The following is a 14,641-nucleotide window of genomic DNA, read 5'->3' as shown; positions in this document are numbered from 1 at the left end:
ACTGATATGGCTGGAAAAGCATGGAGTAAAAGTGTCTATACTGATACAATACAATGAGAGAATTTATTTAACTCTTAGTAATACGTGGTAATACTGCACTTGCCAACAAAGCAAGGAAAGGATAGGATCTCATTAAAAACGAGAGTTAAGTAGGAGTTACAGATGGAAAACCAGGCAGTCCCTGAAGCCCATTCATAGCTAGACCCAGTGCTATTGTGCGTGGGTCTCACACTCACAGCCAGACCTGGGTTCTCCTGTGCAGCACAATCTCACAGAACACCTGTGTCAAACAAAGTCCCTCTGAGATGATGATAAAGTGACACCAAAACAAGGTCACTGTGGAATCTACACAGTCCCAAACACTCTGCTCTCACAGTCATTGAGTGGCTGCCATGGCTTTACCAATGGCAGCTTTTTCCTCAACCTGGTTTGCCCTCCCTATAAGATTTAATGAGATGCCTGGTTACAGAAATGCCCTTCCTGCTGACAGCACCCCTGCTCTCTTAGATCCTCCCTGAAACTGTTCAGCTGAAACCCCGACTCTATGACATGTCCAGCACTCTCTGCAAGACACCCCATGGTACCACAGTCTGTCCATGCATCCTTGCGGCAGTGAATACTAAACCCAACTAGAGGTGTGTTTCTGCTGGTCTTTGGCTGAAGCGAATTGAGATACATTCTCTCTCTTTAGTAACAGTTCTTTGACCGTAAGATACCACGAGGAAGCCGTTTTGAAAACTATGGTCATGGGAACACTACATACACAGAGGATTTTCTACCTGTGCAGAGAGACGATGGACAGAAGCATGCACAGGTCACACAACTTAACTGTTTCCAAGCATGGTACAGAACAGAAAGTCTTCCAATTTCCTTTGAGATTCTCTCCAGGGGCATGGTTAAGGCTTTTGCCCACTGACATTTGTTCAAAGACATTTTGTTTTATATTTTGCAGGTTGACAAACTAAGTATCCACAACTGTGTAATATAACCTGGGTGTTTTCGTAACCATTAATTTTCATCCTTAATCAAATCAACTGTCTCCTATTTAAGAGGCAAGAATCTATTAAAAACCAGGAACTTACAAATTTCTTCTTCGCTGAAAACCTTCATCCCTGCAAATATATGTCAGTCAGTGCCAATTCTTCCCACCGCTTCTCCGTTTTCAGTGATAAGGGCACCGTCCTCCTACTCAACGTTAAGTCCACCCATGAGGACTTGGGTCCTTTTCCTCGCCTCCGGCTGAGATCTCAAGGGCATTCTTCTCTCCTCTGTCGAACTATGCAGCCCTCTCTACAGGATTGTATGCTGGACCTCCCACCTCAAATACACACACAGATCCTTCCCTCTTTCACTCCTCGTTCCACTCAACCTGACGTACATTTGGCTTTCGTTCACTCCCAAGTTAAAGAGCACTCCACAGAAGACCCTGAATATCCAAAACACTCTTGAGAAAGAGGAAGAAAGTTGGAGGTATACATACTACCTGATATCAAACTATGCTGTAAGCCTAAAATAATTAAAACAGCATGGTACTGGCAGCATAAAAACAAACACAGAGAACAATGGAACAGCAGAGAGAGCTCAGAAACAAACTCACACCAAATGGTCAATTAATCCATGATGAAAGAGGCAAGAATACACAATGGGGTAAACACAGTCTCTTCAATGAATAGCACTGGGGAAACTGGACAAAGACATGCAAAAAAAAAAAAAGAGAAAGAAACTGGACCACTTCCTTACACCATATACAAGAATAAACTCAAAATGAGTTAAAGCCTTAAATGTAAGACCCAAAACCATAAAACTTCTAGAAGAGAAGATAGGCAATAAATTATTTGACATTGCTCTTAGTAATATTTTTTGGATATGTCTCCTTGGCTAGTGTAACAAAAAGAATAAACAAATTGGACTAAATCAAACTGAAAAGGTTTTGCACAGCAAAGGAAACCATCAACAAAACAAAAAAACAGCCTACTGACTGGGAGAAGATACTTGCTTATGATACAGCCCAAAAGGGCTTAATACCAAAATATATAAAAACTCATACAACTTAACAGCAAAAACCCCAAACAATCCCATTAATCCCACAGGCAGAGGACCTCAGTACACATTTCTCCAAAGAGGACATACAGGTGTCCAAATGAAAAAATATCATATCATATCTTTAGTCATACAGATAAACATATGAAAGATGCTCAACATAACTAATCATTGAAATACAAACCAAATCTACAATGAGACATCACCTCACGTCTGTTGGAATGGCTATCACCAATAAATCAACAAACAACTGTTGGCAATGATGTGCAGAAAGGGGAACAACTGTGTCCTGTTGGTGGGATTGCTAACTGGTGTATCCACGATGGGAAATAGTACAGAGGTTCCTTAAAAAATTGAAAATACTACGACCATATGACCCAGCAGCCCCACTTCTGGGTATTTACCTGCAGAAATCAAAAACACCAAGGTAAACATGCACACCTCTGTTCACTGCATTATTTGCAATAGCCAAGATAGGAGAGAAACCTCAGGGTCCATCAATAGACAGCTGCAAAATGAAGATGTGGTGTATGTACACAGTGGAATATTACTTAGCCATAAAAGGATGAAATATTGCCATTTGTGACACTGTGAATGGACTCGGAGGGTATTAATGCTAAATGAAATCCATCAGACAAAGACAAATGTCATATGATTTCACTTATATATAGAATCTAACAAAAAAAATGAACAAACAGAAACAAACTCATAGATGCATAGCACAAACTGAGGGTTACCAGATGGGAGGAGGGTCGAGGGACTGGGTGAAAAAGGTGGAGGAATTAAGATATATAAGTGAGAACTTACAAAATAGCCCCAGGGATGTAAAGTACAGCATAGGGAATATGATGAACAACACTGTAATTACTATGTATGGTGCCAGGTAGATACTAGACTTATGGGGGGATGATCACTCAAAAGTTAGATAAATGTTAACCACTGTGCTGTGCACCTGAAACTAATGTAATATTGCATACCAACTATAATTGAAAAATAAAAAAAGAAATTGAAAAACACCTGTTTTTTTTCTTCAATGTCCTCACCCAGTACTTGCTCTTGAGCCACTGTGGCGGCCCTTCTGCCCCCTGCACTCCACTGGTTGGAACACTGCTTGCCCTGACCCCCAAGAACCTCTCTTCCAAATGCTACATGCAAAGCACAGCTTCGTAATGTCACGTGGTGTTTTCTGAGGGCGTGGGACACCAGTCACGATCCTCCTCCCGCAGACCCTTTCTCCTTAGCTTCCATGGCCTAATTTTCTTGGTTTTACTTCTTACTCAGATCGCTCCCTCTGGGTCTGCTTGGCCATATGCTCACCTCCCACTCATCCAGGCATCCCTCACCCAGAGATTCTCCACGGGCAGTTGCACCCACCCCGCCTCCCCGGGCTTCAACCACCGCCCACACCCTGATGTTCACACAGTGAGGACATCCCCAGCCTCACTCACCGTTTCTCCGGAGTTTAAGTCGCAGAGCATCTCTACTAAATAATCTATGGATATCTCACATGCTTCATGTCTAACACTAACTCCGTGCCCCATTACTGCCATCCTGACCTCAAACAACTTCTTGAATTGCACAACTTATTACATAAAATCACCACTTACATAGTAACATAAGCAAAACACCAAGACTCCGCTTCTCTTCTCTCTTTTTCCACACTCAGCAGAATTGGCAAAACTGTTCCCTGTGGTCTGAGCACCTCTGGAACCCATGCCCATCAGCCTCCCCTCAGCCTTCCCGAGTTAGCAGTAGTTCAGCTCCCTGCATCAGGCCTTGTCCCTCACCCTCCACAGAGCCACCACATAGCAAGTCTTGTACAATGTAGCTCTGGTGTCCCCTCCCCGCTTCCCTGCCTCTACAATACAGGACAAACTCCTCCGCACACCACCCACTGCCAGCCTCAGCTCCCACCACTCTCCCACGGGTTTCTAAGTTGGTATCACACCAGTATATTTGCAATTGCCTTCCAAACTCATCATATGCTCTTATTCTCATTCCTTCCTATATGCCTGAAATAACCTTCTTCTCCTTTGCCTTGCCTCTTTCCTACTGACCTGCAGGAACACTTGCCACTGACAAGGGGGCAAAGCAGGAGAACCTTCACCTACTGCTGTTAGGACTTTACACATTGGTTCAACGACTTAGTAATAAATATCCTTAACCTGTTTTTTTCCATCAGTAAGTTGACAACATGTTATATGACCCAGAAATGCACCCCAGGAAACTACCCTGGAGAAATTAATGCATATGGGCACCAGAATATACATACATAGTATCTCTCTAGAGCTTTATCTATTATCTCTGTAGCTTTATGGTATATTTTGTATTTTTGTTGGTTACATACAGTTCGAGTTGCACAGGTACATAAGACCTATATGCATATGTATACATATATATATATACAAAATCTTATATTTATAAATATTTAAGTAACAATGTAATTAAAGCAATCAAAACAATACTGGGCTTCTGTAGTTTGGCTGTTATATTTTTACATTGTTTCCATTTTTAATTATCCAAAACATTGCTAAAGTTTGAGGAACAGTGCAATCTTAAGGATCCTGAGAGAGAGAGAGAGAGAGAGAGAGAGAGAGAGAGGGGCCTTCAGACCGAAATGTGCCCCTCTACTAATATTTGCAAACAAACTGGGGTATAATGGATATGGGGTCAGCCCTTCCTGGCTCATCATCTGAGCAGAGGTAAAACTTTCCTCACCTGAGTTTCCTCAACTTCTGGAGACTTCCCCCTGCATCCTTTAAACCTCTGTGAGATCTGGAGGAAGGCTTGGCTCCAGTTTTAAGACAGGGACTGACAATGAGGATGGCTTAAAAAAGCTTCAGTGCAAGTGATGAAGGACTCAGAAACCAGATATCTGTCCAGAAAAGAGGGGATGTTCAGGGGGTCGAGGGAAGGGGAAATGGTAGGGAAAGCGCGGGCACTGGTTGGAAACTTCTAAAGGGCTGCCTGTAGAGGCCGGGTGAGCCTCCTGTGGCTCCGAATGGTGGCTCTGGTATTACTGGGCGAGCAGAGAAGAGTTACAAGGACACGACACCTGTTCTGTTGAGGAATGCTACTATTGATCAAGGAGCCGCTGCATGCTAGAACTCTCTGTTCGGTGTCTTATGGGCCTTAGAAGGTTCCTGTGGAATCTTCCGGCTGCTGGCCTTGATCACTAAGCTATGAATCACTAAGAGATGAATGTACATTGGGCTCTTTATCAAGGTCTTTCTGACACAGAGGCTTGAGGAACATTGAGTATGAAGAGTACTAAGTTTCCACAAGCCCTTTTTTCTTTCAGTGTTTAGCAGATGGAGCAAAAGACTGTGAAGTGAGAAGACCAAGATGATGAGCAAGGGCGCTGGGAATGGGAGTGTCAATCACCGCCTTTAAGAAAGAATTAAGACCGTGACTATCAGCACCAGGTGCAGAGGAAGTGCTCAGTAAAGGCTCACTGTTTTTTTATTTAAAGAAAAAATTACATTGTTATTTTAAAGTTAACAAAATCACCTGAAGTTTGTAAAGCGATAAATCAGTGACAGTATTTTAAAACTTCTACTGTGATACATTTTGGTTGCAAGTGATTAGAATTTAACCAACACAGAAACAAAAGGTAATATAGTAGGTCATAATTACAGATTATTTGAGTCACTATAAGATGGTAGTAAATGTTACAGTATAATTGAAAGTACTTAAGTGGATCTCTCAAACCACTACTTTCATATACTTTCAGTCTCCAGGGAGCAACCTCTGACAAACTGCATGTGACTAGCCCACTGCTTTAGGCTGCAGGAGGCATGGCATACGGAATACAATATTCGGGATGAGAATAAAAATTATGGCATGTTTTTTTTTAAAGATTTTATTTATTTATTTTCAGAGAGGGAAGGGAGGGAGAGAGAGAGAGAGAGAGAAACATCAATGTGTGGTTGCTGGGGGTCATGGCCTACAACCCAGGCATGTACCCTGACTGGGAATCGAACCTGCAACACTTTGGTTCGCAGCCCGCACTCAATCCACTGAGCTACACCAGCCAGGGTAAACTATGGCATGTTTTAAGGAATGAAAATTCTAGCCTTAAAATACTTCCAACCTGGAGAATTTTAAGAGGTATCTGATTGTGTTAAAACTATACATGAAATGAATTTGCTAAAGACATCGCTTAAGAATAAGTGCCGAAGAGAAACTAAACTAAGCACTGGCTGCGTCAGAGAACGACCTCGGGGCAGACACTGAGACTGCGAGGGGCCCAGAGTAACCCTGGGGTTTAAACACCCACCCGGAAGCAGAAAAGGTACGAGGACAAGGTTACATCAAGTTGGGCATCTCAGACACCAGTGAAAGCGATACATTTTTAAAATGCATCGTATCATTTTTCTTGAATAAGAACATATTTAAAAACTGAAAAGATGAAGGGGCAATGAATATCTGATTTTCACAAAAACTAATTCTATGTCTGCCAATCTAGCCGAGTATCCAGCTGGCTGTCCTAATTAACTAAGACAGATTTTTTAAATGCCTATATCCCACCTATTCCCACCTTTAAAAATATCTTATATATGGCACAAAAGTAAAGTTAATTATCGAACGCCATATGCCAGAGGTATTTGCTGCATGGGATAAAGAAGCAAATGAGAAGACCACAGGCCCAGCCCTCAATGCGTTTGTAATCCCCCCTTTCCTGAGAACATTCTATGAGGAAGATCCTTCTACAGGTTATTGGGGGTTCTAAGGACTCCAGCTAAACCAGGGTAACCACGTCTGATCAAAAAACCTGGCCAATGCTCAGTGGATTGAGTGTGGGCTGCGAACCAAAGTGTTGCAGGTTCGATTCCCACTCAGGGTATATGCCTGGGTTGTAGGCCATGACCCCCAGCAACCGCACATTGATGTTTCTCTCTCTCTCTCTCCCTCCCTCCCTTCCCTCTCTAAAAATAAATAAATAAAATCTTTAAAAAAATAAAAAACCTGGCCAACTTTTACAGCAGAACATGGAGCCGCACAGAGCCCAAAGTATTTCCCAAGATCGCTGAAGTTTAAAGGGAAAGCGGCTTTACCAATGACCTAACCTGTCTTTCAGAAACTTACCAGATGAAAACTCTGAGGTCAGGTAAGGCAACTCTGCCGGATCTGAGTGCAGAGACGCTGCTTCGCAGGTGCATGGGAGGAGGTGCGTTGTTTCAGAAACCCTACAGGGAACACCCTAAAACTTCTTTTTGCCTACAGTGACCGAGGAACGACTGCAGTCTTCGTTTCCCGACACAAATGGTGAACAGGTGTGGGTGCACGACCATGGAGCTCTGGATGCTGGTCTGCTGTGACCCACGTGTAAACCTCAGGGGTCGGAATGGACCCCGTGTCCTCACAGGTGGGAGCACACAGCAGTTAAGGAGACAGAAGTTCAAAAGCCAGGGAGAACGACTTCAACTTCCAGCAAAGCCTCTTAGGGTCAGTGCCAGGGAGCAATTTCCTCATCCTCTCTGAGCCTCAGCTCCCCCATCTGTGAAATGGGAGTAACAACGCAGCCATATTTCACAAGACATGACAAGGGTTAAATGCGATGAAACACATGAAGTCCTTCACACAGCGACTGCACAACAACATGTGATGAATGCTGGTAACGGTGAGAAGAATCCCTGCTCCTCAGGGTAGTTGTTTATTTCATCAGAAGAGATAAAAACAGAAGTGGTGGGAGCATGAGCAGATGGGGTAAGGAGAGAGGCCTAACTAGGAACTACTGACCGCCTGGACCCCCCAGCAAGGAAGGCAGCAGTGTGGCCACCACGGCCCAAGGGAATCGGGTTCCCTTTGCTTCACATCGCAGCACCATAAAATATCCATTTCCAGAGCTGAAAGCCTCATAAAATATTTACCTGTCCTTATAACTACCAGAGTATCATTATGGCATGCTCTAATCTTATAAATGCTCTCCCAAATATTCCCTTTCTTCCCCCAATCCTTTAGAATTCTTTATTCTTAATTAAAGTTTCTCTTCTCATTACCTCTGGAAAGAGTTTATTTGCTGCTACATCAGTGCATATCTGAATTTCCCTATTCTAATTAAATGAGATGATGAATCAGATTTATAGAAGCAGGTATTAGGGAAGAGGCATCCTCCCCACAATGATGACTAAACACATCACCTTTGATTTAACTGAAATAGAACCCAATTTTTCAAAATACCGATTTTCACACACAGATAGGAACAGTGCTATTCAAACTTAATTTACACAAACCTTCTCTTGACAGCCAGGGGAGATAAAATCATTGTAATATTTACTTAGAGGTAAAATTTATTACTCATTTATAAGTAAAAATTATCTATTTAGAAGTCAAATCATTTTCCAGGCAACTTATTCAATAAATGTATTGCATGCCCAAGATCCCTGGCCTCAAGATGCTCTCAGTCTAGTGCCAAAAACAGACCAAATGTACCGCTAGTTACAAAGTGTTACAACAGAGGTGAGGATGAATGCTGTGACTAGAGGGAGGAGTTATAAGCTTGACCTCAGGGCTTGCCTCCAACATCTGTCCCCCCGGGGAAGCCTGTCCCATCATCCTGGCCCATGCAGCACTCTCACTGAAACACGTGTGTGTGTGTGTGTGTGTGTGTATGCATGTTCGCGCTCTCTCCTCTAAATGCGAGCATCTTCAAGGAAGACCCTGCACCCCCAGTGCCTGAGACAACAACAAATATGCTCTTGATCAACAACTATTGGAGACCAATATCCACGGGGCCTGGGGAGGTGATATGTGAAGCAGGTCTTGAGGAATCTAGAAGTCCGCCAGGTACGGAAGGCTTTGCAGACCTAAGATTCCGTGTTAAACTGCCATGTCCAATCATCACATGTGCCTTTCATGTGTGCAGCTTTCAACTTATGTGTGCAAATATCCTGCAACTCACAGGGAGGAAAGAGACCTAATCCCATATGAAGTTCCAAGAGCTCAGTGTCTATTATTACTATAAAAATCTACCTTTCAAGGGGTCGGGAAAACCTAGAATACGGGTTCCTACAAAGACTCATGTTTATGTAAACCTCTCTCAGTAACTGTATTTTAGTGTAACACCTTCAAAGAGACTGACCTGACCAAACACATTCAATAAACTGGGCTTAGTGAAAGAACCTTAGAAACTTGAAATGCTGAATCTCTTTAGAACCTTATTTGTCTTAAATTCAAATTAATTCATGTGCATTTTCAAGTTAACTTGAACAATGGAAGTACCACGTACCACAATCATAAGAATTCTCTCACATGTCCAAAGCTTCAATCTGCTTGTTTACTGCTGGCTAAGGGGTAACAGGTGGAGATAACGCAAACGACGTTTTACTTTGGAATCAGAGAGGCAGACACTGGTAGCTACTAATGAACTGTTCTGGCCACTGGCAGACACTCCCGCCCGGGCCACACACCCACTCCCTGCTGGGAGGAGCACCTCAACAGGCAGGCCAATTTTGGGGAAGACAGGTTCTGGGGAGGAAAAGGCAGCCCGGGCCAGCATACACTCAGTAAGCGGCCACCCCGGTAGAGCCAGGACATGTACTTTTAGACTAGAAGAGGCTTAACTTAAAAGGGGGACCTGCCAACCTTTCAACCTTTCATGCAACAGAAAGTGACCCTGAGGCCCAGAGGACTGAGGTGAGCTGTTCTCCAGTCCACAGTCAGTAGAACCCAGGGCTCCTGGCTTGGTCAAGCATTGTTTCTGCTATCCTCGGCCATCTCTTGTTGGGACACCAAACACTGGTAAATCCAGCCAAAATGTTCAGTAGAGGGGAACACTCATGGAGCAAAATTAAGACCAGGGTTCAGGCTCAGCCCCAATAAAGAACTGAAGAATGAGTCGTGCGGACATCCTCAGTGACGGACCGGAGGTGACGCAAACGTGGCTGGCTCACGGCTTCACAAAGCTCGCCCTGATCTTCCCAATACGGACCGTTAATGGTGAACAGCCCTCCTCCGAGACAAGGTGCCTATCCAGGTTTACAGAATAAACAGGATAACCAGGAGACCCAGTACCAACTCGGTGAAACTAATCCAGCACAGCGAGGTAAGCCAATAGGCTGAAGATGCCTGCTGGTCTAGCGAGCGCAGGAGGAGTGCCAGCCAACACCTGAGCACTGTGTCTAGTTGCCAGGCACTCTCAAGGTCAAGGGTAGAAAAAAAAATCTGGGCCATGCAAATTTCCTTTGTCATCTGAGTTCAATGGGACTGGGGTTCTGAATGAGTGTTCATGCAGGGCAATCCTGAGTCATCACTTTCTCTAGTCTTCAGTGAAAAAAACATTTTAGGAAAAAACAATGTTTCTTTCCTAAACCACAGCCTTCATGGGATAGAAGAGGCAGAGGGGAAGACAGTCAAACATAATGGTATAAAAACATACTATCAGAGAATCTTGATTTAAAAAGATGAACCATGATGAAATAGTCAATTTTGATAGCATAGGTAATAATATAGACCTACTTTTACTGGAGCAAATAAAAATTAAGTTTTTCTGTGTGATAAATCTAAGCACTGGAACATACAGTTTTTAATTAAAAGTTGAAACTATTTAAGTTCTCAAATGATTGCTGTTGAGAATTGGTGGTTCTTTCTTTAAAACTCTTGCCACAGGGTACTCCACTCATTTCTGGAATATTCAAGACTCAGACAAAGATCCATTGTCAGAGAGAATGCCACTTTGACAAAAGAGCACAAATTCCCCTCTCCCGCAGTAACTGAATACTGCTTGAGACAAGTGGGTGACTGGCTAGACTAGGAAAACCTTTCTGTCGTGCAAATATTTGGGTTGCGTCATTCTTTATCACACGGTGGTATCATTGGGACTCTGTGGGTCCCATCCTCCAAACACCAGTGAATGGATGATTGATTGGAAAAAAATGTGTCAACCCTCCAAGGGCAGTTGAAACTACAGTTTGACAGTTAGGCTGCCTGGGCAATGGCAACCTCAGTGCACAATGTGTGTTCTCATGAACTAATGTGCATAATGGTCACTTGACCATCTCCCCTAGGCCGATCCTCATCTTTGGAGTGCATGAATTTCATGCAGCACCTACGCTGTTACACCTACTTCAGAGAAAGATGCTAAACTCCTCAGACTGCACCAGGCACTGTATGCCAAGGGCGCATGCAGGATGGGTGCTCCATCCACAGGCATTGCCTTGATCTCGCCACGGGGCTGCTCATCTAGGCTTGAGTCGGTCAGAAAATGTGTTACTTAGTTTTGAACTATCTAAACAAATGTTGCTTTTAGCTTTTTAACACCACACAGAAAAGGATAAAGTCTTTCTAACAATGTGTCTTTCTTTGACTTATACTCCTCCCGTTGTCATCACCTCCTCTGGAAGCCTTTAAAACCCACACACACACCTGACCGAGGAGAGCGTGTGCAGCTGCTAACACACAGGCTGAAGAGACCACTTCCGTGGTTTGGGCCGGGTGCCCCCTGGCCAGAGCAGGGAAACCTTCTGGTAAGGGACTACGTAGAGAAACTCAGCCACTTTCAGGACTCCTCAGTGTGGCCACATCGGCTTCTTAGAGGTGAACTGTGGACGGAAGAGCCTACCCTGCAGGGGCTGTGGGACAAGACATGTTGCTCAAGGTTGCTCGTGTGTAAAGTGGACATAATGCTTTCAGAACACAACGTAAGAACATGACGAACAGTATAAAGAAAAACGTTGGCTCAGAGTTCAGCCTCCTCTCCCTGCCAAGCCAACATTGCTATGGCTACATGGGATGCGCCGTCTGCTTTGAGGAGGATGCGTGAGGGCCGATGGTCTGTAAACAAGGAGTCAGCAAATACTCAGGGTCTGCATCTGACCTTCACAGGTGCTGTTTCGATCTGGAAATGGGTTCTTACACAGGCATACCTCGTTTCATTGGCCTTTCGCTCAATTGTGTTTCACAGGTGTTCTGTCCCTTGCAAAACAAAGGCAAGACTCTCCACCAGCAAAAAGATTACAACTCGCTTCATTGCGTTACTGGCTTTATTGCGGTGGTCTAGAACTGAACTTGCCATGTCTTGTAGGTATGCCTACACTTAGTCATACTTTTTTACCCCCTAAAAGGAAAGAAGAGTAAGTATTGTAGGAATTCAAAGATGATACAACATACAACCAACCAGTCCTTTCAAGTGAAGCACTTGCCAACCAACTGCTGATTCCAGTGGCCTCTCTAACCATCATCCTAACTAGCCAACTTCAGTAGGAAAGAGGGTGAGAGAGATTGGCCTTGATTCACCTGGTTACCAACCAACAGTGGAAAACCCTTTAGCACAGTGATTTTCAACCTTGGCTGAACATTGAAATCACCTGAGGCGCTTTTACAACTCCAGATGCCTAGACCACTACATTCTAACATGGGGTCGGGGGGAGGCAGGCACCTGTATTTTTTTAAGTCCCCAGTGACCCAAGCTGCAGCCAAAGTTGGGAATGAGTGCCTGGAATCACCCCTCCTGACCTGGTACAACTGCTGCAAGCCAAACCAGGAAAGCCCACGCAGGGCCTTTCACAACCACAGCTTCGGAACACAGCAGGCACAACCGGGCCCCTCAGGCTGGCCCACCACAGGTGCCCACACTCAGGTCCACACGCAGACGGACGAACAAACAGTTTCCAAACGAAAGGGTCACCCAGATCCTCAACGGAGAGCCACTTTTTAAAACAGTTTGCACTTCAAAAACAAACAAAACAAGTTGGCCAATTTTAAGAGATGTCAGCAAAACCCAAAGTCCGGTTAGATTTTTTCTTTTTTTCCCTTTCCTTTTTCCGTTAATTAAGGCATCTCTTGGGAAGGACAGAGTATTGGTAGGAGCGCGCTCCACACATAGAGCCTAGGGGAAAAGCAGACATAACCATACAATTCCCAAGGCCGCCTAGAAGACACCCCGCAGGCTCTCCCCAGCGCGGGGTGGGCGGGACGCGGCCGCTGCACCTGCTGGGCCGCACCTGCCGCGCCAGGCCCTCCCTTCCTACCTTCCAGCAGCTCGTCCAAGCTGGTGACCTTCTTGCTGCCATCGATGGTGTAGATGGTGCGGACACCCTGGGGCAGGTTCACGTTGTCGGACAGGGAGCGGGTGAGCTCCATGAGCAACGCATCGAAGGACCGGAAGCGGTCGCTGGAGATGGCAAACAGCAGGCCCTTGAAGTAGCGGTCCCCATTCCGGTAAAAGCGCGCCTTCTTGGCCTTCTTCTCCGAGCTCAGGGCCTGCAGGGTCCGCGTGCGGTAGAAGCTGCAGTGGGCACTGTGCGCCGGGCTGGGGATGAGCCCGTTGCCCTTGGGGCCCGAGCTGCTGCTGCCCCCGGAGGAGCTGGGCGCCCCTCTCCGCGACCCTGGCCGCGGCCTTTTGTCCCGTTCCTCAAAGTGCTCCAGCTCAATGCTCCTGGTGCTGGCCATCAGGACTGCTCCGAGGGCTCCCCGCAGGAAACCGTCCCAGCCAAAACCTGCAGGCAGCCCAGTGGCAACGCGAGGACCAGCTCAGGGACGCCTCGCCGTGAGGGCCCTTAGCGCGCCGGGACACCTGGCTCTGGCATCCCGCCCTCTCCTCGCAGGTGGAGCTGCTGGAGCCGCCGGCCCGCCCACGTTCCCCTATAAGTGGCCGCAGCTTCCAGCGGCCCGGCTCATTGTCCAGCGCCGCTGGCTCGGTCCGTCCCGCCCTCCGGGGAGCCCCACGCCCCCCTCCCCCAAGCGCCTCCTCCACGCGGCCACGCCTCACAACTCCCGCTCGGGAGCCGGCTGGGGGCCGCCAAGTTGCACAGCCCAAGGTTCGCCCCGGCTCCGCGGACGCACACAAAGCTCGGGCGCCCGGCGCAGCTCGCATCCGCCGGCTGCTCCCCGGAGCGCTGCGGGGAAGGAAGGAAGGGGAGGGGAGGGGCTGGGAGCGTGGGAGCGGTGCCGGGAGCCCGTGGGGGCGGTGCGCCTAGCCGGGCCCGCCCACGCGCCGGGTCCCAGGCCCGGCTGCGGAGCCGCGGCTGCTCTGGTCCCCAGGCCCTGCCCGAGGGGTGGCGCGCCCGGCTGGGCGGGGAGGGCCGTGCAGCGCCCCTTCCTCCCACAGAGCCGGGCCTTTGCGGGGAAATAATGCAGCCCGCTACTCCCGCGGCCGGCCGGCCCAACCCACCCACGAGCGTCCGCGCCTGGGCCCCGCCAAGCCCTTGGCCCGGCCGGCGGTCAGGGATGGCGGGGCTCTCCGCCCCCCAGAGACCCCAAAACCGGGTAGAGAGGGAGCGCGGCGAGGTGGAGGGCGCTAGACCGGTCTGCGCAGAGGAGACGCAGAGACACGCGAGCGGCTCCCCCTGGGTCCTAGGCAGCCCCGGCCGCCTGACAGCTACAAACCCGCGCCGCGCACGCCCACGGGGCGCAGCGGCAGCACGCGCTCCTCCGCCTGGGAAACGTAGACGCGCAGGAGAAAAAAAAAAAAAAAACCCACAAAGGAAGGAGATTCAAGGGCAGGGATCACATCCCTTAGCCAGCCTCCAAATGAAGACCCGAAGCCACACTAGGCAAGACGTTTGAAACATAGCACTGAGTTTGGGCACAAATTTCAATTCTTAAAAGCAGATTTGGAGCTTTATGTAGAAATCCTTTGGTAAAACAGCCTCTACAGTTT

General features: G+C 47.0%; 1 protein-coding gene across 8 annotated transcripts in view; it reads right to left on the bottom strand.

Annotated features, from left to right (window-relative positions):
• The window catches only part of DCLK2 (doublecortin like kinase 2), a 129,661-nt gene extending 115,347 nt beyond the window's left edge, over nt 1-14,314 (bottom strand). For 2 of the 8 annotated variants that reach the window (XR_004904585.1, XM_036031876.1), the window contains exon 1: nt 13,011-14,311. Coding sequence is in view for 7 of the 8 variants with exons in the window: in XM_036031876.1 (XP_035887769.1) it covers nt 13,011-13,431 (421 nt within the window). In the remaining variant the exon portion in view is untranslated. Of the gene's footprint in view, nt 1-13,010 lie in introns of all 8 variants that reach the window. The other 6 variants (XM_028520894.2, XM_036031874.1, XM_036031872.1 and 3 more) reach the window with 5 other exon arrangements.
• Between the last annotated feature and the right edge of the window lie 327 nt (nt 14,315-14,641).

Source organism: Phyllostomus discolor, chromosome 8 (genome assembly GCF_004126475.2).
Source record: "Phyllostomus discolor isolate MPI-MPIP mPhyDis1 chromosome 8, mPhyDis1.pri.v3, whole genome shotgun sequence".
Classification (NCBI taxonomy): domain Eukaryota; kingdom Metazoa; phylum Chordata; class Mammalia; order Chiroptera; family Phyllostomidae; genus Phyllostomus; species Phyllostomus discolor.
Note: the sequence above shows the minus strand (reverse complement) of the source record. Positions and strands in the feature narration are given on the sequence as shown.